This window comes from Canis lupus, chromosome 4, assembly GCF_011100685.1.
Source record: "Canis lupus familiaris isolate Mischka breed German Shepherd chromosome 4, alternate assembly UU_Cfam_GSD_1.0, whole genome shotgun sequence".
NCBI lineage: Eukaryota > Metazoa > Chordata > Mammalia > Carnivora > Canidae > Canis > Canis lupus.
The window spans coordinates 75760698-75786309 of NC_049225.1; the positions used below are offsets into that span (position 1 = coordinate 75760698).

A 25612-nucleotide genomic window follows, 5' to 3' on the forward strand; every position below is an offset into this window, starting at 1 on the left:
ATTTTTAAAAAAGATATACTGATTTATTGATTTACAAGAGAGAGCATGTGTGTGAGCAGGGGGAAGGGGCAGAGAGAGAATCTCAAGAAGACCCCATGCTGAGCACAGAGCCTGACAGAAAACTTAATCCCTGAACCCTGAGATCATGACCTGAGCTGAAATCAAGCATCAGATGTTTAACCAACTGAGGGAGGCACCCAGACACCACTTCTCTAGATTTTTTTAAACCTATCCTGTCAGTCTTATTCTCCATCATTTGAAATCCTCCATAATATATTCTGAATTCCTATAACCATAATTTGAGCAGATCTGAGAATTTTTTTGAGTTCTCACCAAGAACAAACAATCCAGTAATTAGTAAATATGGACACTATCAATATGGGGTTCTTTTAAGATCTAATAGCAAGTAAGTATTAATTAAAATACAGCCTTTTTCTAGAACTGGTGTAGAGTTTGGTGTGAGGAAGCACAGGTAGAAAAGGATGTTGAAGAACTTTTCATGAACATGTATCTGATTCTTAGGGCACAATGGGGAGCCTAGGTGGCTCAGTCGGTTAAGGTTACAATTCTTGGTCTTGGCTCAAGTCATGATCTCATGGGTCGTGGAATGAAGCACCGTGTGGGGCTCCACGCTCAGCAGGGAGTCTGCTTGAAGATTCTCTCCCTCTGCCCCTCCCCCCACTCTTGCACATGTGTGCACCTGGGCTCACACACTCTCTGTCTCAAATAAATAAATAAATCTTTTTAAAAAAAATCTCAGAGAAGATCCCTTACTGATGATAGACACCAGAACCTTGATCTAGGTCTCTCTGCCTGCCAGAAGATTCTGTTTACTGCTTCTGCCCTAGGGAGGAACAGGGAGGGCTTCAGGGTTTGTGGCAAGCATAGACATTTGCCTCCCTATACCCATTCTTGCTTCTTCCTTAGTAACAGATTCCTAAATTGCTTTGGGGTGACACTGAGTCTAGCTGAAAATACACATTTCCTGGCATCTCTCACAACTAGGAGAAGCAAAGTAAGTAGAAGTTAGTGAGAGGGGCTTCCAGAGAGACCTTCAAACAGAACTGAGTCAACTGAGATGGTGAGATGGTCTCTGCTTGCCTGTCATCTTTCCCTCTTCGTCTTGCCTAGAATGAATACACCATCCCTGGAGTCCTAGCCACCGTCTTATGATTTTGAGGATGGACACTGTTCACTAAGATTAAGGGAGCCAAAATACAGAAGAAGCTTGGATCCCTGATGACATGGAACCACCACCTCTACACCGGGCTGCCCACTTCTGGACTTCTTACAGGTGAGAGGATAAACCTCTACATTTGTTTAAATCACTATAGGCCGAAGTCTTCGTTATTTGTATGCAAATGTAGTTCCTAATGCACCTACATCCATTTTTAAACCGTATTAGATAAAAGTTGGCCAATCTGTTAACAGACTATATGGCCTAAACTTATCTATAAAACTATACCAAGAGGGGTGCTTGGGTTGGTTAAGTGTCTGCCTTTGGCTCAGGTCATAATCTCAGGGTCCTGGGATCAAGCCCCACCTGGGGCTCCCTGCTCAGGTGGGAGTCTCCCTCTCCCTCTCCCCCTGCCCCTCCTCCTCACTCACTTTCTCTGTCTCTCACTCTCTCAAATAAATAAATATTTTTAAAAATAAACTACACCAAGAAAAATGTATAAACTTACCATTTTTTAAGAACTATATATAATCATCAAAGTAAACTGAGACTACTAATATAACTAACATTTATTAAACACTCATTATGTTTCAAGGTGTTTGCTATGTATCTCACATACATTACCTCATCTATTACTCAGCTTGATGCCATGAGGTAAGTACTATTATTACCGTTAAAAGAAACTGAGGCCGGCAGGGGAAGGCAGGGTTACCTCAATTTGCCAGACTGATACCAGAGCCCAAAGCCTAAGCAACCATTACATAAAAGATAAAAATGAAAAGAGGTCTAATCAGAAACTCCAAGGATACTCTGAAAGTTGTATGGAGCACAATGTATAAACTCTACGCAGTTTAAGTTTCAAGAAGCAGAAAAACTGAACACAAGGAAAAATGCATTTTAAAAAGTTGTCCCCAAATCACCAAGAGTAAGTCACATGGCTATGACTTCTTATGCCGTGATACCATGCAATGAGAAGGACACGATGTCATTTTTGTAGTATTCTTGACAAATAAGTATAAACTCAATCTTACCATGTGAAAACAACAGGTAAATCCAAATTGGGAGACAATTTACAAAATAACAGACTCATCAAAAGTGTCAGGTCATGAATGACAAAGAAAGACTGAGGAAATAACACAGATTGGTGAAGATTAAGAAGATACAACTAAATGGATTGGATCCTGGAACAGAAAAAGATCATGAGGAGGAAAAGCAGTCAATTTCAAATAAGGCTTGTAGTTTAGTTAGTAGTATTGTATCAATGTTAATATTCTTATTTTGATAATTATAGTATGGCTATTTAAATTATTAACATTAGAGGAATCTGGATAAAAGGTATATATGAACTCTATTATTTTTGCAAGTTTTCTGTAAGTCTAAATTATTTCAAAATAAATTTTTTTAAGTTTTTCAAAAATTACCTCTAAAAAGAAGTTAGGTCCAGATACAGAGTTGAATTGTTTCCATCTTTCAAGGAATATTCTTATGGTATATAAACTGTTCTAGAGCACAAAAACAATGGAAAGTGTCCCAATTAATTTTATAAAGCTAATATAAACCTGATATTAAAATCTGGCAATACCACCTCAAGGCAAGAAAACTCTGTCCAACCTCACGCATGAATATAGACTCAAAAATCCTAAATAAGATACTAAAAAGTTAAAATCAGCAGTACACCTAAAAAAGTCATCATGACAAAGTATACTTAATTCCAAGAACACTACATTGGTTCAGTCTTAGGAAATGTATTAAAAGAATAGGTCAAATGTACGTGATAAAATTCACCACTCATTTCCAATTTTTAAAACCACACTTAACAAACTAGAAATAAAAGGATACATTAACATCTACTTCAATTCAAGAAGTCAGAAATTAAAGTATCATCATAGTTATATAATATTATCCTGGAGGTTCTTGCCAATGCGATAAAAAAAGAAAAAGAAAATGTTCAACTGACAAAATGGGGAAGAACTCTTGTTGCTATATAAAAATGATATAAAAGCTATTGGAATAGGGGATTTAATATATGGAACCCTTGCAAGATAAATAAAACAGAATCTCTTAGCTTTTCTATAAAGCAACTACAGTTATAAAATGTAATGGGAAAAGAACATGATCATTAATAATATCCGAGAACATAATATCTAAAAATGAATTCAACAAGAATGGTACAGAATATAAATGAAGAAACTGCAAAACTTTGCATAAAAAGAAATTTGAATAAATAATTTAAAAGTTAGATGATGTAAGGATGCAGGAAAACATACAAACTCATAGTCTGTTGCAAAAGCATTTATATATATATACACATATGTGACGCACACACAAGACTACTCAATATAGCATTATTCTTAATAGTAAAAAGCTGAGAACAACATAAATATTGAAAAATGAGAGACTGGTCAGGTAAAGATGGCCTATCAGCATTATAAAACCCTGTGTAGCCACATTTCAAATAGTATAACCATTTTATTGAAAAATATTTTTATAAATATATTTTTTATAAAATAAGCAAGATGCACATGCTTCTAAATATTATGATTAAACTTTAGCTGGGCGGCAGAATTTTCCGGGCGGTAGCTTATTTTCTTCCCTGTGATTTTCTGTTTCTCAAATGTTCTGTAATACTCACGTATGGTGATTAGCAAAGTACTACAAACTTTATCTGTGGATGCGAGGAATTCCAATACCTAATATTTGCACTGCACTGGCCCATTTATAATGTGCATTCACATGCATTTTCTCCAAATAAATACTATGTTTGCATCACCAATGTGCAAAACTCAGAATAAATGTTTAATAATTCTCACCAGTCTCTGTCACTATCTCTGTGAACTCAATATTATAGCCAATAATATAATTACATTCTGATCTGGGGTCAAAAAATGAGACCACCATTTGGCTTATGCCAAAGAAGGGGAAAGAGAACCATGACAGCAAGGAGGAAAAAATGGGTGTTCATCCTGCAAGCCTCAACTCTTCAACCTTATCCACTACAGGAAGCAGGAGCTACTTTTGTTTCGTCAACTTTTCTTTAGCCCTGTGAGAACTCTGTTTTATTATCTGTTTATGCACAATGTTCTATTGCTTGAGTTGTTTGACTAAGCCAGGGAATCAGAGCAGGAAACTGAGGTGTATCCTTTAAGGTTTAGATCCTGTCTGTCTCTCGACAGCAAGAAGAGTTCAGCATAAACAAGCCATTTGTTACAAGTACACTAATGATTCCCTATCACTGCTCCGTTCTGAGCAGCCAATGTGCAGTATTTGAGAAATATTGAGAAAATGTTCCATTGTCGCATGCTGTCCCCTTGGAGAGAGCCCTAACCACGTGTGGAGGATGTGTTTTGAACCTGTGATTTCCCTGGCCTTCTCAACCACCCTCCAGCACAGAAACACCCAGAAGTTCCCCAGATCTGTTTTAAAGAATCCTATGCTTTCAATCAGAGGCGTTGGTGGATCTCAAACTTCTAAAGAGGGGAGGCTTAACCTGTGGTCATCTGGAAGGAAGGGGCTGGGAGCAGTAGCTTTCAAATGCTTTACCCCAATTCGCCCATAAGGAGTATTTTGCTTTCACACTGCAGCCCATTACAAACATATGTGTAACGTGCTTAAATAGATACACACATACAATTATATTAATAAGTTTTATGAAGTAATAATATGCATGCAATGTGCGACACATTTTGACATGTCCTATTACCTTGACATATTCTAGTCTATTCTATTAAAAATCATGCCCACATCTCATTAAAATATTCCCAAAGCCCCTCATGGTGGTAACCTGCAGCTGGAAACACCCTGGAAGGGGGGGTCTTTGGGGCTGGATTTGTGACCATCTGGAGCGCCCAGAGCTATGCTCTCACCCGGACAAGTCCCCTGGCACCCCCCAGTATGAGGCACCCTCTTGCTCGGGGTTCCCAGAGAAGAAGAGCTTGAGGACTTAGGAGAGTATCAAAAATTTCTAAAAATCCTTTTAATGGAACCGAATCTATGGAGGGAATTCACATTGCTGGCTTCCTGGGGACCTGTTCCTTTTTTTTTCTTTTTTGTTTTTAATATTTTGTTGTTGTTGTTGTTATTCATGAGAGACAGAGAGAGAGAGAGAAAGGCAGAGACCCAGGCCGAGGGAGCAGCAGGCCCCACGCAGGGAGCCCGACGCGGGCCTCGATCCGGGTCTCCAGGGTCGCGCCCTGGGCCGCAGGCGGCGCCACAGCGCTGGGCCACCCGGGCCGCCCTGGGGACCTGTTCTGACACCTGATGGGGGTTGGGGGTTGGGGGTTGGGGGGCTGGAAGCACAGTTACCGTACGAAGAACTGTTGAAGAGCTCGATGTTGAAGAAGGCGTAGTCGCCGCCCGTCATCCCGCGCCGGTGCGCCGCCAGCATGATGCCGCGGATCGTGTCGCCGCTCGCGCACATGATCACCACTGCGGGGGAGGAGCACACCGCGTCAGACCCGGCCCGGCGGGGGTGCTCACCTAGCCCCCAGCCACCCCCCCACTCGTTCCTTCCCAACGGCGGAGGGACAGACCGGCGGCTGTACCGGGAGGCCGCCAGCCGACGCCCGCGCAACCGGGGACCACGAGGCCGCGGCCGCCCACCCGCCTGCCCCCCGCACCTCGGGGTCCACTGCGCACCGGGGAGCTGGGCGGGGGCCCCCAACACCCAGCTTTGGGAATGCTCTACGCCTAAAAGACTCCGAGGAGCAGAAAACGAAATGTGTGATCTTGCATCCTTAAAAGAAAGGTAATAATAAAAAAAAAAATGTTGGAGGGGATCCCTGGGTGGCTCAGCGGTTTAGCGCCTGCCTTTGGCCCAAGGCGTGATCCTGGAGACCCGGGATCGGGTCCCGAGTTGGGCTCCCTGCGTGGGGCCTGCTTCTCCCTCTGCCTGTGTCTCTGCCTCTCTCTCTATGTCTATCATGAATAAATAAATAAAATCTTAAAAATATATGTTTTGCTAGAAAGGGCATCATTGAGACAACTGGAGAGATGGGGCTGTAAATTAGCAGTATTGCATCTGTGTTAAAGGTTTTGCATCTCCGGGATCCCTGGGTGGCTCAGCAGTTGAGCCCTCCCTTAGGCCCAGGGCAGGATCCTGGAGACCCAGGATGGAGTCCCACATCGGGCTCCCTGCATGGAGCCTGCTTCTCCCTCTGCCTGTGTCTCTGCCTCTCTCTCTCTCTCTATCATGAATAAATAAATAAAATCTTTAAAAAAAAAAGTTTTTGCTTCTCATACTTACACTGTAGTTATGTAAGTGAATGCCCTCGCTCTTGTAATCACACACTTAAGTATTTAGGAGTAAGAGAGCATGATGGCCCTACTTACCTCTCAAATGGTTCATAAAAAGTGTGTGTGTGTGTGTGTGTGTGTGTGTGTGTGTGTGTGTGTTGAAAGGGGGTAGGAAGGGAAGGAGTTGGGGAGAGATTTGGAGTGAAAGCATATAGGGCGAAATGTTAACTATTGGTGACAGTCTGGGTCAAGGCTGGGGAAAGTTCTTTATACTTTCTTACATCTTTTCCAAAAGTATAAAATTATTTCGAAATAAAGTTTTTAAAAAATACTTCAAAGCTGTCATCAGATTTGCCCAGTGTAAGCCAGTGAAGAGTATCACCTGCTTTTTGTACTGAATAGCATAGTAAGTACATTTTCCCAAAAAAGCAAACTGAGTGGTTTTAGGGGGAACTGTCGTTTGGCAAATCAGAGGAGGCGGTGAGCAGTATAAGCTTTCTGCCTGAATTCCGAAACATTTTTCTCAAGCTGTCTCACCATATATAGGAAATAGTTAACAAGACTGCAGGTCCCTCCTCACGTTCGCTCAGTTTCTACCCACACTGCCAAACCTGAGCAGCTTTAAGTGGCTCCAAAACATGGTTGTCCGCCCCCCAAGAGCTCCAACAGGCTAGGGTGAAGTGGGTGCCCGGCCGTTCTCCAGTTAACTGGATCGCTGTCCACGGCCTGGTCCCCACCATGCAGACCACTGAGTTTGGCTGCACACACGGAGAGAGGTGACCCGGAGAACCCTGGGGGCTGTCCCCATGTTATCACCATGCACGCCAGCCCTCCGAGATGTGTCTGTTCTTTGTAAAAGCATGGGTGCTGAAAGACATAAAGCAAACTTCAGGCTGTGCCAAAGCTACCTTGGCAACCTCCATGAAGGGTTAGGCGCCTGTTGATATTTCATTTATTACACATGTTAATTCAGAGTGTTAGATCATGACTCTGACATTTCTTACTACAGAAGGGCTTGCTGTGCAGGCTAAAGGTCTAGAGAACAAGTTTTAACAATACAAAATTCCAAAAGGTCTCTAACTGTGGGAGTAGGTGTTGTTTGTGCCTCGAAATATTGTTATATATTTGGGATAAAGAGTCAAATACCAAGATGCCTCAGTAAGGAAGCTTTGAAAGAAACTTTTCATCACTCATTATGACCTAGACCCTTATTTTAGCTCGGATTCAAATTCTAGTCCCAGAAATGATGAAAGAGCCACAGTGCCCGCAACAGAGCAGCCAATAAGGAAAAGGCGGAGGCTGGACAAGTTTGAAGAGTGCAGATTCCAAGAGTGGGCATCTACAGAAGGCCCCCGGAGGCTCTAGCTGACTGTCCACCAGCAGCCCTCGTCATCTTGTGATCAGCTGATCATAGTCTGGAGTCTGGCCCTAAACCCCCAGATAGAGAACCTGTCAGTGCATAAAGAGTAGAGTCCTTGTTTGGAGTCAGAATCCCAATAACCTAACTCAGATGTTTTTAGATACTCTCAAATGCATATTCCTTCATTTTAATGAGGGCCAGAATTGTCACAAACACATTTGTGTCAACATGTACCTGGGCATGCCAAATGAGAAGCCAAATTGTACGCAGCAGTATGTTAGTGAGGATGAAATCCTAACCAGGGAGGTCTGTTGGAGGATTCAGGCATCCAAAGGCATCAAGCCTTGGTAACCCTAAGCATCCTTGTAAGTGCTTTACCACCCCAGGACCTAACCGCTGTGCCCTCATGATGGAACACAGGCTTCCCTAAGTCCTGGCTGGGCCCTTGCCCAACACTTGCCCCCCATCACTTCTTTGTCTATTTTTACAGCTCTGGCCCATCTCCTTCTCCCTATTTCCATGACCACCAAGATAGGCTTCTGACAGACAAATTCCTTCTTTAAATGTCAGTACCTGCTGGGACTGAGCAGGAGTGACACAGGACAGCACTGAGGCTCTCCGAGCAGACTTTGATTATTTTAGATTTCATCCATTTTGTGTGGACCATGCAGTTCAACTCTCAAAACTCTCTAGTTTCGAAGTTCATGGGCAGGATATTGTTTTTTCTTGCATAAAAGAAGTCCGTAATGCACATTATCATCCAGTTTAAGTTGGAACAAGCACTTTACAGACACTGGCAAAGCGGAGGGAACGCAGAATCCTTTTAGATTTCTAGGATGTTCCCGAATCTCTTAGGGCCGTTTCATTCATGCCTAATTCAACAGCAACTATTTTTAGCAACTTGCCTTTATACAATCTGTCAGAAGGTTTAAAATAGTTTTCACTGAAATAGCTTTCTCTTCCGACTCATGTTTCTTCAGTTTATATAATAACTAATTAAATTACACACTTATTATAATAAGTACAACTGGTATAAACGGATTTGGTGACAACTCTTGGAAAGAACGTGGACAAGTGTGAGAAGCGTGTGGGCATAATCAGGAGAAGTATACAATGACCAGCATTCACCAACAGTCAATAAAGTGTATGGAGAAAAAGAGAGCTGCAGTTAATGCTGCAGGCTGCTTAAATGAAGGTCAATTAAGACAATTTATGCTGTATTTAAGCACAGTTAAATATATACATAGTCAATTTTTTTGGTCAAATTGTTGAACTTGTAGAAGGTGGGATGATGGTGTGATTCTAAGTTTCTGGATGGACTGTTCAGCATTCTGCTCTATTTCTCTCTCTTTGCCAGAGAACTTGTGATGTCCCATGGCACCTTCCACCATCTGACTCCCAGTGTCCTCTGTAAGTGACTTTGCGATCACCCTAAGAATGGCAGAGAGAAGTGCCAGGGGGTGGCCACAAGAAGCCAACTCAGAGAACCAGAAACAGTCCAGGTACCATATCTGAGTTAGGGGGGTATCTTTTCCCCAGTCTCATGTTTTCATCTGGAGCAAACTCTAAGAGGGTGACCCTCCTCATCCCGCAAGTGCCTTCATTCATCCTCTCTCCCACCGGAGGAAAAGGAGTAAATTATTGGATTGGTGAATCTAAAAACAAAAATGGCATGCCAGTCCTTTCTCCCTTCCTCTTTCAGGTATGTGTCTGCTTGCAGAGGGCACATATTAAGGGAGAAGTAACAGTAAGTAGGCCCTTTTGGCAACAAATCTAAATCCTTGTTTTCCAATAGGTTTTATCAATAATAAAAACATATTTTCATTTTCAGGGTACCTGGGTGGCTCAGTCAATATAGCATCTACCTTCTACTCAGGTCATGATCTCAGGGTCCTGGAATGGAGTCCTGCATCAGGCTCCTTGCTCAGGGGGAGTCTGCTTCTCTCTCTCTCTCTCTCTCTCTCTCTCTCTCTCTGCTTCTCCCCCCAGTCATGTGCTTGCTCGTTCTCTCTCTCTCAAATAAATAAATAAAATCTTTAAAAAAGAAACACTTTCATATTCTCCAGCTGACTCTTGCACCTATCTTCCATTTGATTCTAAGCTCAAAAAAAGAAGAGAGATGTTATTTCATGGAAGCAAACCAAGATATGCAATGTACTGCAAATTGAAAACATGATAGCAGAAATTAGAAACCAAAACTTAATAGAAATTTGGGGAATAGTCAAGGAAATATCTAAATAAGAGGAATTTCTTTTTAAAAAACAGGTAGGAAGTAGGAAAAAAGAGATAAGATAGAGTTTCAATTCAAGAAGTCTAACATCCAAATAACACAAATAACATCTCTGTTCTCTCTTTCCAGACAGAACAGAGAAAATTAAGGGGATAAAAGAAATAATTTAAGAAATTTTTTTAGAACTGAAAGACATGAGTTTCTGAACTGAAGAGGTGTATCCCCCAATACTCTGAAGTGCATAAGGCAAGATACTGGCATGAAAATACATCATAACAAAATGTTAAAACTTTGAGAGCAAAGAGAAAATTCTGAAATTTTTCAGGAAAAAAAAAATAATAACAGATAACAAACAATAGGTCAAGAACCCAAATCAATTCAAGCTTCCTAGTAGCAACATTGGAATTTACATATAAGACAATCCTTCAAATCTTGAGGGAAAATGACTTCCAACCTAGATGTCCATAATAATGTATAAGCGTAGAATGAAGACATTTTTGGTCATGAAAGGTATCCAGTTTTAGCTCTCATCCTTCCTTTCAGAGAAAGCTCCCGGAGGATGTGCTTCACCAAACAAGAGCATAAACCAAGAAAGAGGAACACATAGGGATCTAATCAGAGAGAGAGAAAGGGAGGCCGTGGAAGTTGTAGGGGGTATTAAAGAAAGACTCCAGAGTGACAACTGTGCAGCCTTCTTAGAAAATAACCAAACTGGGGGCACCTGGATGGCTCAGTTAGTTAAATATCTGCCTTCAGCTCAGATCATAATCCAGAGTTCTGAGATTGAGCCCCACATTGGGCTCCCTGCTCAGCAGAAAGCCTATGTCTCCCTCTCCCCTGGCCCTCCCCTTGCTTGTGCTCTCTCTCTCTCTCTCTCTCACTCTCAGATAAAGAAATAAAATCTTTTTTAAAAAGGGAAAGAAAAAAAGAATCAAACTGGAACATCTCAGGGCTTAAAATAGAGTTGATGGATGATTTAGTTTCAAGTCCATAGGAAACTAAGCAAACAACCAAAAACAGGCTTTTTTTTTTTTCAACCCGAAGAAAACCAGAACAATAAAGAAAATATTGTCATAATAGCCCATTTGGTCCAACTACAAATAGCATTTAGAAGGCAATAATGATATAGACATTGAAAGCTGAGCTAACCAAAAAATTTTTATACAACCATTCTGAAAGGATGTTTGCAAGGAGAGCTTGAGCATGTGATTACCCGTGCAGGGGAAGAGAACTAAATTATCATCTGCCCCTGGGATGGCAGGAGAGAAAACCTCCAACTGAAATAATCAATGTAACATGTCATTTAGAAGTACAAAGTCAAATACCTACAGAAGTCGCTGCAAGGGTTGCAAATGCTTTCCTTGGGGAAGTAAGGCATGGGAAGCAGGAGACAGGAAACTTTTGTTCCTAATTAGGCTCCTGTAATCTTCTGACTTTTTAAACTATATAGCTATATAACCAACCCCCATAAAATTAATATTATTTTTGAAAAAAGGACTTCTTTCTGGCCATTTCTACACTATATATTGGGTTTCGTTTGCAAAATAGAGATTGCACTTTTATTTTTGTTGTTCACAAAGGTCCATCCACTCCAAAGGCTTTCAGAGCTTCTACCCTGCAGCTTACAATGCTTCTTTTTTCCCCCTGCTGTTAGTTATTTTACACTTATCATACATTCTTTGCTTAAAAATTCTGCTTATCAACCACTTGGTCATTTACTCCAGCCTAATTCTAAAAATAAATGACTCTTGTACTGATTAAATACTGTTATCTCTATAGTTGTTAGCAGGCCCACATCAACATTAATGACTAAAAGGATAAAACTGCAGTTCATTATACAAAAATGTGTGTACATACTACCTCTAGTTCTGCACCTCCTAAGGTGTATAGACAAGACAATTGCTAGCTTCTGTTGCTTGAAAAAAAAATATTTTTAAACTTGTCTTTTTAAAAATAAATTTATTGCTGACTCTAGAATACTGAGGGCAGTAGTGGACTGTAGAATTGAATAAGTTTTAAGTAAAGATCATCACTTTTTTACTAATACAGACTCAGGTATGTGTATTTTGGTGATGATGCATGTTGGTTAAAAACAAAAGAGGGGGAAAAATGTAATTATTTGCTTCAACGGTAAATCCCTGAAAGGGATAATTAATGCTCCTCAGCTCTTCCTTTTACAGCACACAGACAAGTGAAATTCTAGTCATTACTATTTGAGATGGTGGCACATCAGTTTTTACCCATTAAGAAATTCAAACATTTGTGATATGATTTTAAAGATGAGAGTAAGTTCAGAAAAAGTGCTAAAAATGTTATCTCCAAAAAACGGGGGCTGGAGGGGGGAGGCTACTTTCTGGTTCTATGATCTTTAATACGGAGCTTTCAAGAACAAAAATGTGGTCAGTTATGTTTTTAATATTTGAATGAGCACAAATCCAAACCACAGATCAGTGTGAAGAAGCCTGATTCTCATCTGACCTCACTGTTTTAGGAGGAGGAAATTCTCCTTCTGAGAAGGTAAATGCTTTGCAGAGGCCACGCAGCAGCAGCAGCCGAGTGGAGATGCCAAAGCCAGAGCACCTCCTTCTCCTGCCAGGGCTCTTTCTCCATGACGTGGCCTCACCTCGGTGAGGGTGATTATTATCATATACATAAAATCATAAGAGCCACAATCAAACCTGACGTTTACTGAGCCCTAGGTATGTGTCTGGCACTGTTTCAGCACATGCTGTGGGTCAGCTCATTTAACCCTCTCGGCATCCCCAAGACAGGCCACCCCAACAACTTCCCCTTTACCTGAGGAGCCTGAGGTGTGAGATGTAGTAGCAGGTCAACCTCTTATGCCAGTAACGCCTGAGCCGGGGCAGGTGCTCTGGAAGTCAAACTCCACCGAACCCCTGTACCGAAGCCCTATGAAACACTTTAACCGCTTAGGGCAAAGTAAGGGTGATTAGTCAAAGATCGCTGGAGAGAGCTTTGTTACCGAGCACCTAGGGTGGGAATCGGGGTGTTTAACAGACTTAGGAGCGAAACTGCTTTTGTTTTATTATTTATGAATGTTTCTCTTTCTGCCAAGTCACTGTCGGAAATATATTTCAGAGTAAGAATGGTAGCCTCATCACCTGTAAAACATACACAGTGCAGCCCCGCGAACTTTGACCGCTAAACTCGATCTTGGACAAAATAAAAGCAGCTGCTACTGCTGCTGCTGCAGCAAAAAGACCTGGGAACAGCTATGAGGCTTCGGTCATCAGAGATACTCCGCGGCACCCAGCTGCAGCCCAAGCTCTCCGAAGCCCCCAGGCCCACCAGGGCCCCGGCGCCTCCCTGCCCCCGGCCTCAGCCTCAGCCTCGGGAGACAGGGGTCCGGGGGCGCGATCCGCCCCCATCGGGCGCCCCTAGGCCATGACTCTCAGGCCGCGCGCGCAGGGGAGGCCGCCGGCGTCCCGACCCGCAGGGCTGCGGCCGCACAGGCGCCCTGGCAGCCGGGGCTCCCGCCCGCAGGTCAACCCCCACCACCACCACCCCGCGCGCCTCCTGCCCCAAAGCCGGCCCCGGACGTGCCAGGCCCCCTAGAGCCCAGCGGGGAAGAGTCAGGTTCGGGGAACGGGGCAACCCCGGGTCTACCGGGCTGCGCAGGACCCCGGGACCGGGCGGGAGGAAGCACACGTGGGTTTGTCCGCCGGGCGTGGCGAGTCCGCGGGGCTGGGACGCAAGGGCCCTTCATCCTCCTCAGCAAACCCTGCGCCCGCCTGCCTGTCGGGCAGGGACTGGGCGCCCACAGCCTGCAGGTCACGCACCCACCGTCAACAGCTCCCGCCGCTTCTCCGAGGAGCGCGTGCGCTCCCGCGTGCGAGCGGCCAAGCCGGGCTCGGGGGCGGCCTGGGCGCGCCCCCCGGGGGGCCCCTGCCCCCCTCACCTGCGCCGGGGCCCCTGGCTTCCGGCGGCGCTGCCCGTGCCAGATCGTGGACTAGCCCTGCGTGGGGCGCAGCCCTTCTCGCCTCTGGCCTCCCCGCGCGGGGTCGTGGGGAGCTGTGCCGGGACTGCCCCACCGGCAATCCAGGGGCGTGCACGCCGAGGGGGGAGCCGAGGGGGGATTCCTCTAGCACGGTGCACCCCAAACCTGACACCAGGAAGGAGGCAACTCTCCTATGCTGGCACCTCAGCCCACCTCCACGCACCCTACACTGCAGTGAAATGGGCCGCACTGGGGGCTTCTGAGATTAGGTATCCGCGCCCCCCCCACCCATTTCCCCTCCCGCTCCCGGTAGCCGCGGCCGCCATCCTCAGCCACGAGCTTTGTCCGGTTTTGCTGGTTATGCAAACTCCCACAGACGGGAGGAGAAAACTTGGGGCGCACGTGCAAAGGCTGTAAGCGCCCACTTGCCCAGCGCGCGCTCCCGCACAGCCTAGCTCGGGGCGCTTTAGAGACCTTGGTGCGGAAGGTGCGGTGGCGCGGGGCTCGGGGCTGGGGGCGGCGGGGGCGGGGGGCGGACGGAGTGTCGCCTGGGTCCAGACACAGCGATGCATTTTTGGTGGAAACCACAGAAGCTCGTTTATAAGCGCCACGGAAGGAATGAGAAGGGCGAAACAATGACCCTTTAAAAGAAAGCTGGGATCTGCGCAAGGAGCAGCCAGGGAAACCCGGCGAAGGCAGCTAGCCAGGCAGCGGCGGCCGGCCGTGGAGCCAACGCCTAGGCTAGCGCACTGGGAGGGGGCGCGCGCTGGTAAAGGGCTGGGGAACAAGTTGTCCGGCGTCGGGACGCTTGCAGACCCTGGTTGCCGCAGGGAGCCGGGAGTGCGCCCCCAGTCACCAGCCCGGCGCTGGCGATGGGACAGAGAAGAAGGAAAACCCAAGCGACTTGACAGCACCTGTCGGACCTGGGCACTCGCAGCTGCGGCTCAGGCGCCCCTCCCCCGGGTCCACCGCCTCCCCAGGACCTCTGCATTCACCTCGCGACCGCGGAGGGCGACGGTCAAAGGCTGTCGCAGCCAAGCAGCGCACGCCCGGCGGCATCCCCGAGTGCGCGTCCGTCCCGGGTCCTCGGTGCGGCGGGGGGCGGGAGGGGGGCAGCGGGGTCCGCAGAGGAGCGCACGGGTGTGTAGGGAGAGCCGCCGGGGCGGCGGGGTTAGGGCCGGGGGCCGGGGCGCGCTCCTGCTCACCTCGCTCGCTGGCCTGGATGTAGCGCACGATGTCGTCCAGGTCCAAGTCTTTGGTCTCATCGAAATTGTAGGCGGACGTGTGCAAGCCCTCCTCCTGGAAGACCTCGTGGACCCCTTCGAGGGTGAAGTAGCAGTTCCGCTCCAGCTTGTCATCGCTGTAGACCAGCGCGGCGCGGCTCCACTGGTGGTGGCGGAACAGGGCGAGCATCATCTCACCCATCTTGGCGTATGCGGGAGCCACGCGCGTGAGGTGCGAGTACTCCGTGTCCTTGTGCTGGAAGCCAGCGGCCAGAGCCCCTGCCGACAGCATCGGCAGGTCCCAGTGCGACGCCAGCCGGGCCACGGGCGCCGCCGCGTACTCGCACACCGGCCCCAGGATGAGGTCGGGCTTGGCGCCGCGCGCCGCCGCCACGCGGTCCACCAGGCTGAAGAGAGCGCGGTTGCCGCAGTCCGAGTCCTCGTAGGCCACCTGGAAGCGGGTGCCGGGCGGCAGCAGCCGTCGCTCGGTCCCGTTGCCCTCCACGCTGCGCAGCGCGTACTCGATGGCCGGCCGCACCCGGGCCAGGGAGAACAGGTACGAGTCGTCCTGGGGCAGCAGCACCAGCACCTCGATCTTCTGCGGCTGCAGCGCCTCTCTCTCCCGGCGCCCTCCGCCGAGGCTGGCGCCCCCGCCGCCGCCGCCGCCGCCGCCGCCGCCGCCGCTGCTGCCGACCAGCAACGCCCAGACCAGCAAGACGCACGCGGGGCCGGTGAGCACCAGCGGGGACGGCATCGCGCCGCAGGAAGGCCTGCCTCGCCGCCGGCTCGCCCTCCGCCCCCCACCACCCCGGCTCTCGCCGCCTCACTCTTCTCTCCGAGGTCCCTGCGCCCCCTTGGGCGCTCTAAGAAAACAGAGTAAATACCCCCGTCGCCCAAAGACAGAGGAGGAGTCCTTCCTGGCCGTGTCAACCGTTTAAAAAAAAAAGAGAGAGAGAGAAAGAAAGAAAAGGAAGAAAAAGTTCACCGCGCGTAAACCTGTACGCCTGTAATATATTTCTATATATACGTATAAATATATATATATATATTCGCCCTCCCTTTATATATGCTATTTTGCTTAGAGGTGGCTTCTTATTTGGGCGTTGCTAAGATGGCTTTTGAAAGCGTATTTGTAAAAGAGAAAGAGAAAAAAAAAAAAGTTAGACTTGTCCCAGTGCTTGTAATTGACGGTGCATCTCCCCCGCGTTTGATCTCATTGATTCGCGCCGGTTCCTGGATCCATAGCCCGCGTTTAAATAGCGTGGCAGCGGCCGCGGAGCGTGTTACCACACAGGGCGCTCCGAGGCTGGGCTTGTAGTTCCAGCGGGTGGGGGGGGCGGGGGTGGGGGCCGGTGGGGGCTGGGCCGGGGGAGCCTCTCATTAACATTCTGACATCAGGGCTCCTCCCCGCACGCGCACCTTCCCAGCGCTCCCGGGTCCCTAACCCCGACAGCTCCCAGCCCGCCCCGCCGGGTCCTTAAGGCCGCAGGCGCCCACGTCCGCGCCGACGCTGGGGTCCCCCCGCCTTACCCCGGGCCCGCGCGCCCCCGCGCTCTCCCCAGCTCCAGGCTTGAAAAGGGGGAAACGTGCTTGAAAGGGAAGAAACGAGCGCGGGCGCACACACACACACACACACACACACGCACGCGCGCGCGCGCGGGGCAGAAACACAACAGGACTGGAGGAAGGGGGTGGTCCTCCAAACGCGTAGTTTCGTTGCAAAACTGCGTAAATCCCGCGCTCCCTCTCACCTCTTTCTCACTCGGGCCAGATTCCCTCGTGACGCGCCGGCTCGGGGCGGGCCCCAGCCCCTCCCGGGCCCCTGGCGCAAGGTCAGGGGACGGGGACCAGGGGCCCAGGGCCGACGGCGGGACCGGGCGCCGGGAACTCGCAGCCAGCCCGGGCGCGACCTGCGCCCCCGCCCCCGCCCCGCCGCCGCCGCCGCCGCGTCCCCAGGACCGCGGGGACCGCACAGCCCCGAGGCCCGCGAGCTGCGCGCGGAAAAGCGAAACTTGTGGCTCCCAAAGGCGAGCGCGGCGCTCGGCCTCTGGAGGTGGCGGGGAGTCTGACGAGCATCTCCGAGCGTCCTCGGGGTTTTGTCGGCCGAGCCAGGTAACGGAGGACACCGCCCCAAGTCGTCACCCGGGGGTCCCCTCCGGGCAGGAGCACCGCCTCCCCCCGTCCCCACCGCTTCTCCTCGGGGCCGCCGCAGACCCCGCGCTCGCGGCTCCGCACCGCCCAGGAAGGGCCCGGGTCGCGGGCGGCGGAGACCAGGCTGCAAACGCGGCGGGGTCGGCGCCCGGGGGCGGGGGCGGGGGCGGGGGCCGCGGGAGCCCTGCCGCGCGCGTGCAGCCCGGCCACACCGAGGTCACCTGCGGGGCGAACGTGCTGCCTGGGACTGGGGAATGCTGATGCCGAAGTGCCGCAGATTAAAATAAATTGAAAATGTTTTCAAATGGTCTCTCATTAGACTGTGTCCGCGACTTCCTACTAGTCTTAGGCCGACGCCCTCTTTCGGCAGAAACTTGCAGCCGACCCAGCGCCGAGGCCCCCGCCCCAGGCGCTGCCTTCGGTGGGTTTGGTAGCGGTGGTTCTGTTCTTCTCTTCTTTTCTTTTTTCTTTTCTTTTCTTTTCTCTTTTCTTTTCTTTTCTTTTCTTTTCTCTTCTCTTCTCTTCTCTTCTCTTCTCTTCTCTTCTCTTCTCTTCTCTTCTCTTCTTTTTCTCTTTTCTTTTCCTCGCTCTTCCTTTTTTTTTTCCTTTTTTTCTTTCAACGCGGAGGCCCCAAAGAACAATCGCTCTCATTTGTCATGGTGAAAAGGCAAGTGGGGTTTCAGGAGACGTGGCAACTTCAAGCAACAGCACCTCCTTGACGTTCTTTCTGGCACCGAAAGTGTAATTATGGATAACGTTTCACCCTCTGGGTCACTTAGATTTCAGGTTTTATGCACTATGATCCCTGGATCTTCGAGTAGGACCTTCCTACTCCTGCAAGAAGTCTCATGTATTTAATTAGAGCTGCTAATCAGTAGCAAAAGAGGCATCTGTATAAAATTTTAATCCCACAGAGAGAGTCATTGGCACACGCTGGGAATGGAGATTTAGCACTTCACAGCGATTAAACCCTTCCTGGACTCCTGAGAAGAGAGGGAGGGAAGGAAAAGGGAAGGAGGAGAGGGAGGGAAGGAAGGAAGGAAGGAAGGAAGGAAGGAAGGAAGGAAGGAAGGAAGGAAGGAAAGGAGGGAGGGAGAGAGGGAGGACACAACTAAATCACAAATTCCAAGGGTCTTAATGGATTTCAAAACTGGTTGCCAGGAGACGTGAAGGGACCGAGGTTTCCTATTACTGCTTTCTGTGCCCTGTGTCTGGGGAACACCGGCCAATGGCGATATGATTCTGCACACTGAGTGGTGTGGGCTTATTAGGAGAGTCTGGGGTTTCAGTGGCACCCGGCGTGAACGCCTCTGCCCCAGCCACACCAAGGGTCACGCCCAGGGCAGTGCATTTACGTTGAGGTATCATAGCCTCTCCGTGGCCTTTGGATCAGAGTTCTCAACTTCCAGCATGTCACCCAAGGGCACCGACAAGCTGTGGAAAGGAAGGGCCCCCAAACTAAACAGCAGAACCCGAGAGGCCAGTGTTACTGCTCTTGCTGGTGCTCAAAGCGCCCCTTAAAATTTTCCTGTGAGCAGAAATTAGGATTTTTTTAATTCAGGTATAATTGATATGTAACATTGCATTAGTCTCAAGTGCACTACATAATGATTCCATATTTGTACATGTTGGGAAATGGTCACCACAATAAGTCTAGTTAACTTTCATCACCATGCGTAGGTACAAAAATTCTCTTCTTGTGATGAGAACTTCTAAGATCTCTTTGCAAATTTCAAATATGCAACCCAATCTTAACTATAGTCAACGTGCTATACATTACCTCCCCAGGACTTGTTCAATGAGAAATTAGGATTTTTAAAGAAAAAAATTTTAATTGAAAATATGCACATTAATGGAAGTAATATAAGTATATGAATTTTAATGTTATGAGTTTGTTTGCTTTCCATCAAATTAGATTTTTTTTTTCTAAGAGGCTGGAAAGTCTGTATAAATTTCTTGAATACCATGAAGTTCTCTAATCTCAGAACTGGAAAAGATGTTAGAAGTCACTCAAGCTAAAAAAAAAATAAAAAAAAAAATAAATAAATAAAAAATAAATAAAAAAAAAAATAAAAAAAAAAAGAAGTCACTCAAGCTGACATCCCTTCCTCACTAGATGGTAAATTAAGGCCAAAGACTAAAAATGAGGTATTTAAATACATCTTCATCCCTGAGAATATTTTAAAATGGGATTGAATTAGAAATAAGCATGTACCACCTATTATGCCGTGTAGAAGAGATTTGGAAACAAAGCTAACTTTCATCAAGTAATAACATTCTTTGTATTAAAATTTTACTTCGGGCAGCCTGGGTGGCTCAGCGGTTTAGCTCCACCTTCAGCCCAGGGCCTGATCCTGGAGACCCCGGGATCAAGTCCCACATCAGGCTCCCTGCATGGGGCCTGCTTCTCCCTCTCCCTGTGTCTCTGCCTCTCTCTCTCCCTGTGTCTCTCATGAATAAACAAATAAAATCTTTTAAAAAATAAAATAAAATTTTATTTCATATGCAGCTAAGTTTTGAGGATATACAGTACACTAAGATAACTATTAATAGAGTATAATAGAATTTTTGCAGCACTATAAACATAAAGACGGATTAAGCCAAGAAAGAAGGAAAAAAGAAAATAGCAATAATTCATCCCTTAGAGTCAATTTTTAAACATGTTCCTTTCAACTCTATAAAACAGTAAAATGGAAAAAAAAAAAAGATCGCTAACCTTTTCATTTAGTACATTGTTTCTGGCTACAATTGCTGAAGAAAAACAAAAGAAAGTTGCAGGGAAATTCTGCAAAATAAAATTAACCACATGAAAGGCAATGTTAGCTCTAACATGATTATTACAAAAGCTAGTAGACTTTTTTTATAGGATTTAGAAACGTTTTCATCCATGTCCACAAACTGTATTTTTTAAGGTTAAGCTACTAAAATAAGGTGGCCACTTTTCTATATGCAGTGTTCGTTTGCCAACTCTTTGACGTGTCCAGTGTCTACGTGTTAACTCTGCCACCAGGAAAGACAGCGTTGTCCAGAGAACCTCGACATGCCATCCTGTGAAATGTGCTAGAAGCTATCATAAGGAAGTTTTTTCCACCAATTTTAATACTCTGTATAACTTCCCCCCCACAACCCCAGGGGCAACTTCTAAAGTAAAGGGCCTTCCAAAAAAGGGAAAAAAGGCGGGGAGGGGGGCGGCTTCAAGATTTTTCTAGGAGAACATCTTCTCCCTCCTGAAGCCAGCCCTGAGGTCACCTCGAAGGATACCCCTGTGCAGCCTGCGGCCCACAGAGAAAATATCTTCCGGGGACAGAATTGGTGAAAACACACTTCCCCCTAGAGGCAGAAAAGATGAAAGAATATTACACACAGTTCAGAACATTTCTGTAATTTAATGAGCATTGAGGTTTTAGTTTTAACATATAGTTGATGTTTTAGAGGGAGACCATTCAAGACCTGGGAGAGAAATCCGTGAATGCCAAAAAATTAAATCGACGACGTTGCCTCTGGGTTTCAGCTTTCCTTAGCAGCGACTCTATTCATTGACCCCTTTTCTTCTATTTTACGAATCTCTGATTTTTTTTCCAGCGCTATAAATAATAGCAATTGCATATTTTTTTCTATTTGAATTTGTGATTCAATTTCACCAGAAACTGCAGTTCCAGATGGCCCGGGGGAATTCTTTTGAAAACAGCTCTAACGGACTTGCTTCCTTGAGGCCAGATTTGTTTCTGTGTCCTGTCCTCTTAGGCCTGTCCTCTTAGGTTCCCATTAACCAGGATCTCTTTTCACTTCTTTGAAGATGTCCTGAGACAAAATGACATGAGAAAGACTTCTGAAAAATGTGGAGCTGCTCTGCTTTAGCCCGAGTACTGGCCTATGTTCCCTCGGATTTGCAAGCCACACGAAGAATTTTCCTATCATTGATTTAGAGGGAAGTTATTTAATGTGTAGAGTAGCACAGTGACGAAAAGCAGTGTGCGTGCCTCACCTGCATGCATACCGTTACTGTTGTATTCAGCTGGTGTCTTTAGTTGTACATTGCATTGCGCTTTTCCAGAAAGGATTTGTGAAGGCACAAGTAAAAATACATAGAGTGGAATTTTGGGAAAATCTCCTTAGGGCAAAGTCCACGGCCTTTGGGTCCTACTCTCTTAGACGATGCTATTTCCCCCATACACCTTTGCTAATAGTCCCAAACCTCAGCCACACTCATCTCTCCCCTCTGGGCTTCCACAGTGTTCCTCGGGGTCATGACCACACTCTATGTTATTTCCCTGTACAGGGAGGTACGTCTGGGCTGGGGTCTGGGCTTCCAAGTGGTATCCTTGGGAAATGGATTCGTTCGTGGGAAAGAGCACCCACAGATGACCCTTCCAGCGCATGGGCAGGTTATCCCCTCCCTGTGCGACCTTCGGTGTCTTCATTGAGCTCAATTTTCTTGCATTTCTTTACACTGGAGATAGTAATATTGTCCTAGTATTGTAAAAGTAAGGATCAGAAAAAAGAGATGCAGAGGGGATGCCTGGGTGGCTCAGTCGGTTAGTCATCTGCCTTCTGCTCGGGTCATGCTACCAGTGTCCTGGGATCAAGTCCCGAATCCAGCTCTTGCTCAGTGGGAAGTCTGGCTCTCCCTCTGCCCCTGCTCCAGCCTCCCTCATGCTCTCGCTCTCTCTCTCTCTCTTTCAAATAAATAAATAAAATGGTTTTAAAGAAATGAAAGAAAAAATAGATGCAGAGTGCTTTGTATACGGTAGGAAATTAATAAATGGCAGTTCTCGTTATTAAATTCCCTTCGATGCCTGGTAGAGAGTACTGCACCAAGTAAGCGTTCAATAAATGTTTATGGAATGAAGGAATTAATTCAAAACCCCAAACAGTAAGCCTTCCGTGTAACTTGCTTGGAATTATCTATCGCCTGATCACCAGGCCTTACTTAATAATGTTTGGTGACAGTGGCTTCCCTGGGGGAACCTTTTGGGCAATCACTGTGATTCCCAACCTCAGATATTTCCTGGTAAGCTTGAGACAAGAGCGTGTTCAATGTCCTTCCCTCTACACAGGAGAGCAAAGAGAGCAGGAGCCGATGTTTGCCCCCCACGGCTGCCCTTCCCATCTAAGAGGCTCCTCCAGAAAGTCAGGCGGCCTCCAGCCTGAGAGAGCTAAAGGGAGCCAGGGGAGCCAGGGATACATCAGAGAGTGATTTCCCTTTTTGGGAAAAAATTAAGCAGCTTGCACAGAGGGGCAGGACTTTGGGGATGGGGAAGCAATAAGCAGGTTGTATGGAAGCACAGAGGATTGTGCTGGAAGGAATGTATTTAATTTATAGATCATGGGCATTTATCACAAATAATGAGAAAAGAATAAAACATATCCTAATGTGCTAAGTACCCAGGTAATAAAAATGTCAGGCCCAGGGTTTAACGCTCTTGTGCAATTCAGCAAACATTTTAAGATACCTACAGTGAGCCAAGGACTATCGTGTTCTATGGCTTAATTAAACCTACTGTATCAGACATTCATTTGTTTTGTTTGGGGCTGTGATCTGACCCAAGTTATACTTACTTCTATGCGATAGAAAATCACGTTATAATAGTCAACTGTGCTATGTTCAGGAGAAACAATATCAGGACAAAATTCTATCAAATCTCAAAAACATAAAAATAATTTTCCTGGTGTTATTACATCACAATGTTCAATGGTTTATACTCTGAATTAATGAGCATTAATTTATTAGAATATAAGCTTCATGACAGCTGCAGTTTTTTCTTTAATCCTGCATTCCCTCCTTCAAGAAAGGCACAGGAGGCACTTAAAATTTTTCTCACCAATGATAAATCCAAAGAATATAAATTTTCCATAAAACATAATTTAGAAGAGAAATAACAAAATAAGAAAGGGAAAAAAGAGATAATTCAAAGAGAAATTCACTCGTAGACACAAACTCATATATATAAACTTCTAAATTCATAATTTTCTTTTTTTTTAAAGATTTTATTTTTTTATTTATTCATGAGAGACACAGATTGAGAGAGAGAGGCAGAGACACAGGCAGAGGGAGAAACAGGCTCCCTGCTGGCAGCCCAACATGGGACTCGATCCCGGGTCTCCAGGATAAGGCCCTGGGAAGAAGGCAGTGCTAAACCGCTGAGCCACCCGGGCTGCCCATAATTTTCAAGACATTCATATATGACCATGTTGGATTTCTGAATACACAAACAATATAAGTCGCCAAAAATCCTAAATGCCAATTTTAGGACGTCTTTAACACACTGATTCACCAACATCTCATCACTCACACTCCATTCTTGATTATTTCCTTGTTCGTGGGAAAAATACAGTATCCTAAAAAAAAATCAGTACATTATCTTTTGTCAGGAAGAGGAATTTAAGGTGATGAGGATAAATTTTTTTACACTATGTGCAATGTTGTGAAATATAATTTTTAATATCTTTCCAGCAAGTACATTCCACTAGGTATTAAATCTTGGATAGCTGATACATGAGACTAAAATAGAATAGAATGCCATGAGGAAAACATCAGGAAAATTCTTGACATTTGCCCTCTCATATTTGCGGTGATCATGTTGTGACATCAAATTTCGCCCTAACACTAACAGAGAAAATTGCTTCTTCAAGCTGACATTGTTACTTTTCAATTGTTGGTAACTCTTTTGGCATTAAATATTCTTTTCCTCTTCATCCATCCTACAGAAAATGTCCTCTTTTCAGGACTTCGTCTCTTTCTCCCTTTACTAACTATCTGGGGAAAATAGTAAAGATTATTTTAACCTGAATCCATTACATTGCAGACTCTTCGAAGTTTCGAGGTATGACATGGAAATGACTTTCTACCTGGGCAATTTCTCATATTCCAGTGTATGTAAGTGTACAAAATTGTCTCAAATTGCAAATCATTCATGTCATAGTGGATCACTATGAGGTTTTTTTCACCTCAGGCACAAATTTTTTTTAGTTAACTGTATCATCAATTCTTGTCACATTCAATCTGGCACCTATCAATCTGCAAGATTCTTTTTTTTTTTTTTTAATCTGCAAGATTCTTGTCTTACTTTCTCTCCTTCATTGGTCTCTTCACATTCCTTTTACTGCATGGGATCCTCTTTATGTGTTTAATATATGCATTAGGTAGGTCTATATTCTTGAAAAAGAATATTTCTTGTGCATGCCTGTGTCATTCTAATATAGAGATTGTATTATGCTATTTCTTATTTTCACATAGAGTAACACAGATAGATCTTAACTATTAGGTGAAAATTTTGTATCATTACTTTGGTTTAATTTTTAGACCTGGTAATCTCTTTTTTCCCAACTTTATTGAGGAATAATTCACAAGTCTAATTATACATATTTAAAGTGTACAATGTGCTGATGTGCTGTACATATACATTGTAGACTAGTTACCAAGTTCAAGATAATTAATGCATATATGCATCACCTCATACAGTTAACTCTTTTTATGTATTTGGTGAGAACGCTTAAAGTCTCTTAGCAACTTTCAAGTATACAGTCCTGTATCATTAACTATAGTCCCCATGCTGTACATTTGATCCTCTGAACTAATTCCTCTTATAACTGAAAGTTTTTATTCCTTTTGACCTACATCTCCCTATTTCCCTCTCCCCCCAGCGCCTGGCAACCACTATTTCATTCTCTGTTTCTATGGAATCAGCTTTCTTTTTTATTCTATATATAAGTGATAGCATACAGTATTTGTCTTTCTCTGTCTGGCTTATTCCACTTACCATAATGTCTTCCAGGTTCCTCCATGTTGTTACAAAGTACATTATGCAAAAAAAAATAAAAATAAGAAAAAATAAGAAAAAAACAAATTACGTTATGACCTTTTTATGGATGAGTAATATCCCACCATATATTCATTGTAATATTACATTATATACGTTCATGTAAATATATGTAAATATGTATATACAAATAGATCTCGCATTTTTTAATCCACTCATCCATTGAAGGACATTTAGGCTGTTTTCATATCTTTGCTATTGTGAATAGTGCTGCAGTAAACATGAGAGTGCAGATATCTCTTTAAGACACTGATTTTACTCCCTTTGGAAAGATTACCAAAAGTGAGATTGCTGGATCATATGGTAGTTCTATGTTTAATTTTCTGAGAAACTGTCATACTGCTTTTCATCATGGCTACACAAATGTACACTCCCAACAATAGTGTATAAAGTTTCTCTTTTATGCACATTTTCATCATGTATCTCCTCTTTTTGATAAAAGCCACCCTAACAGATATGAG

General features: G+C 45.5%; 1 protein-coding gene across 2 annotated transcripts in view; it reads right to left on the reverse strand.

Moving 5' to 3' along the window:
- Positions 1-16498, reverse strand: part of NPR3 (natriuretic peptide receptor 3) — a 68860-nt gene extending 52362 nt beyond the window's left edge. For both annotated transcript variants that reach the window (XM_038535397.1, XM_038535396.1), the window contains exons 1-2: positions 15163-16498; positions 5480-5602 (exon numbers count right to left, since the gene is read on the reverse strand). In XM_038535397.1, the coding sequence (XP_038391325.1) occupies positions 5480-5602; positions 15163-15934 (895 nt within the window). In that variant the 5' untranslated portion in view covers positions 15935-16498. The remainder of the gene's footprint in view (positions 1-5479; positions 5603-15162) is intronic.
- Between the last annotated feature and the right edge of the window lie 9114 nt (positions 16499-25612).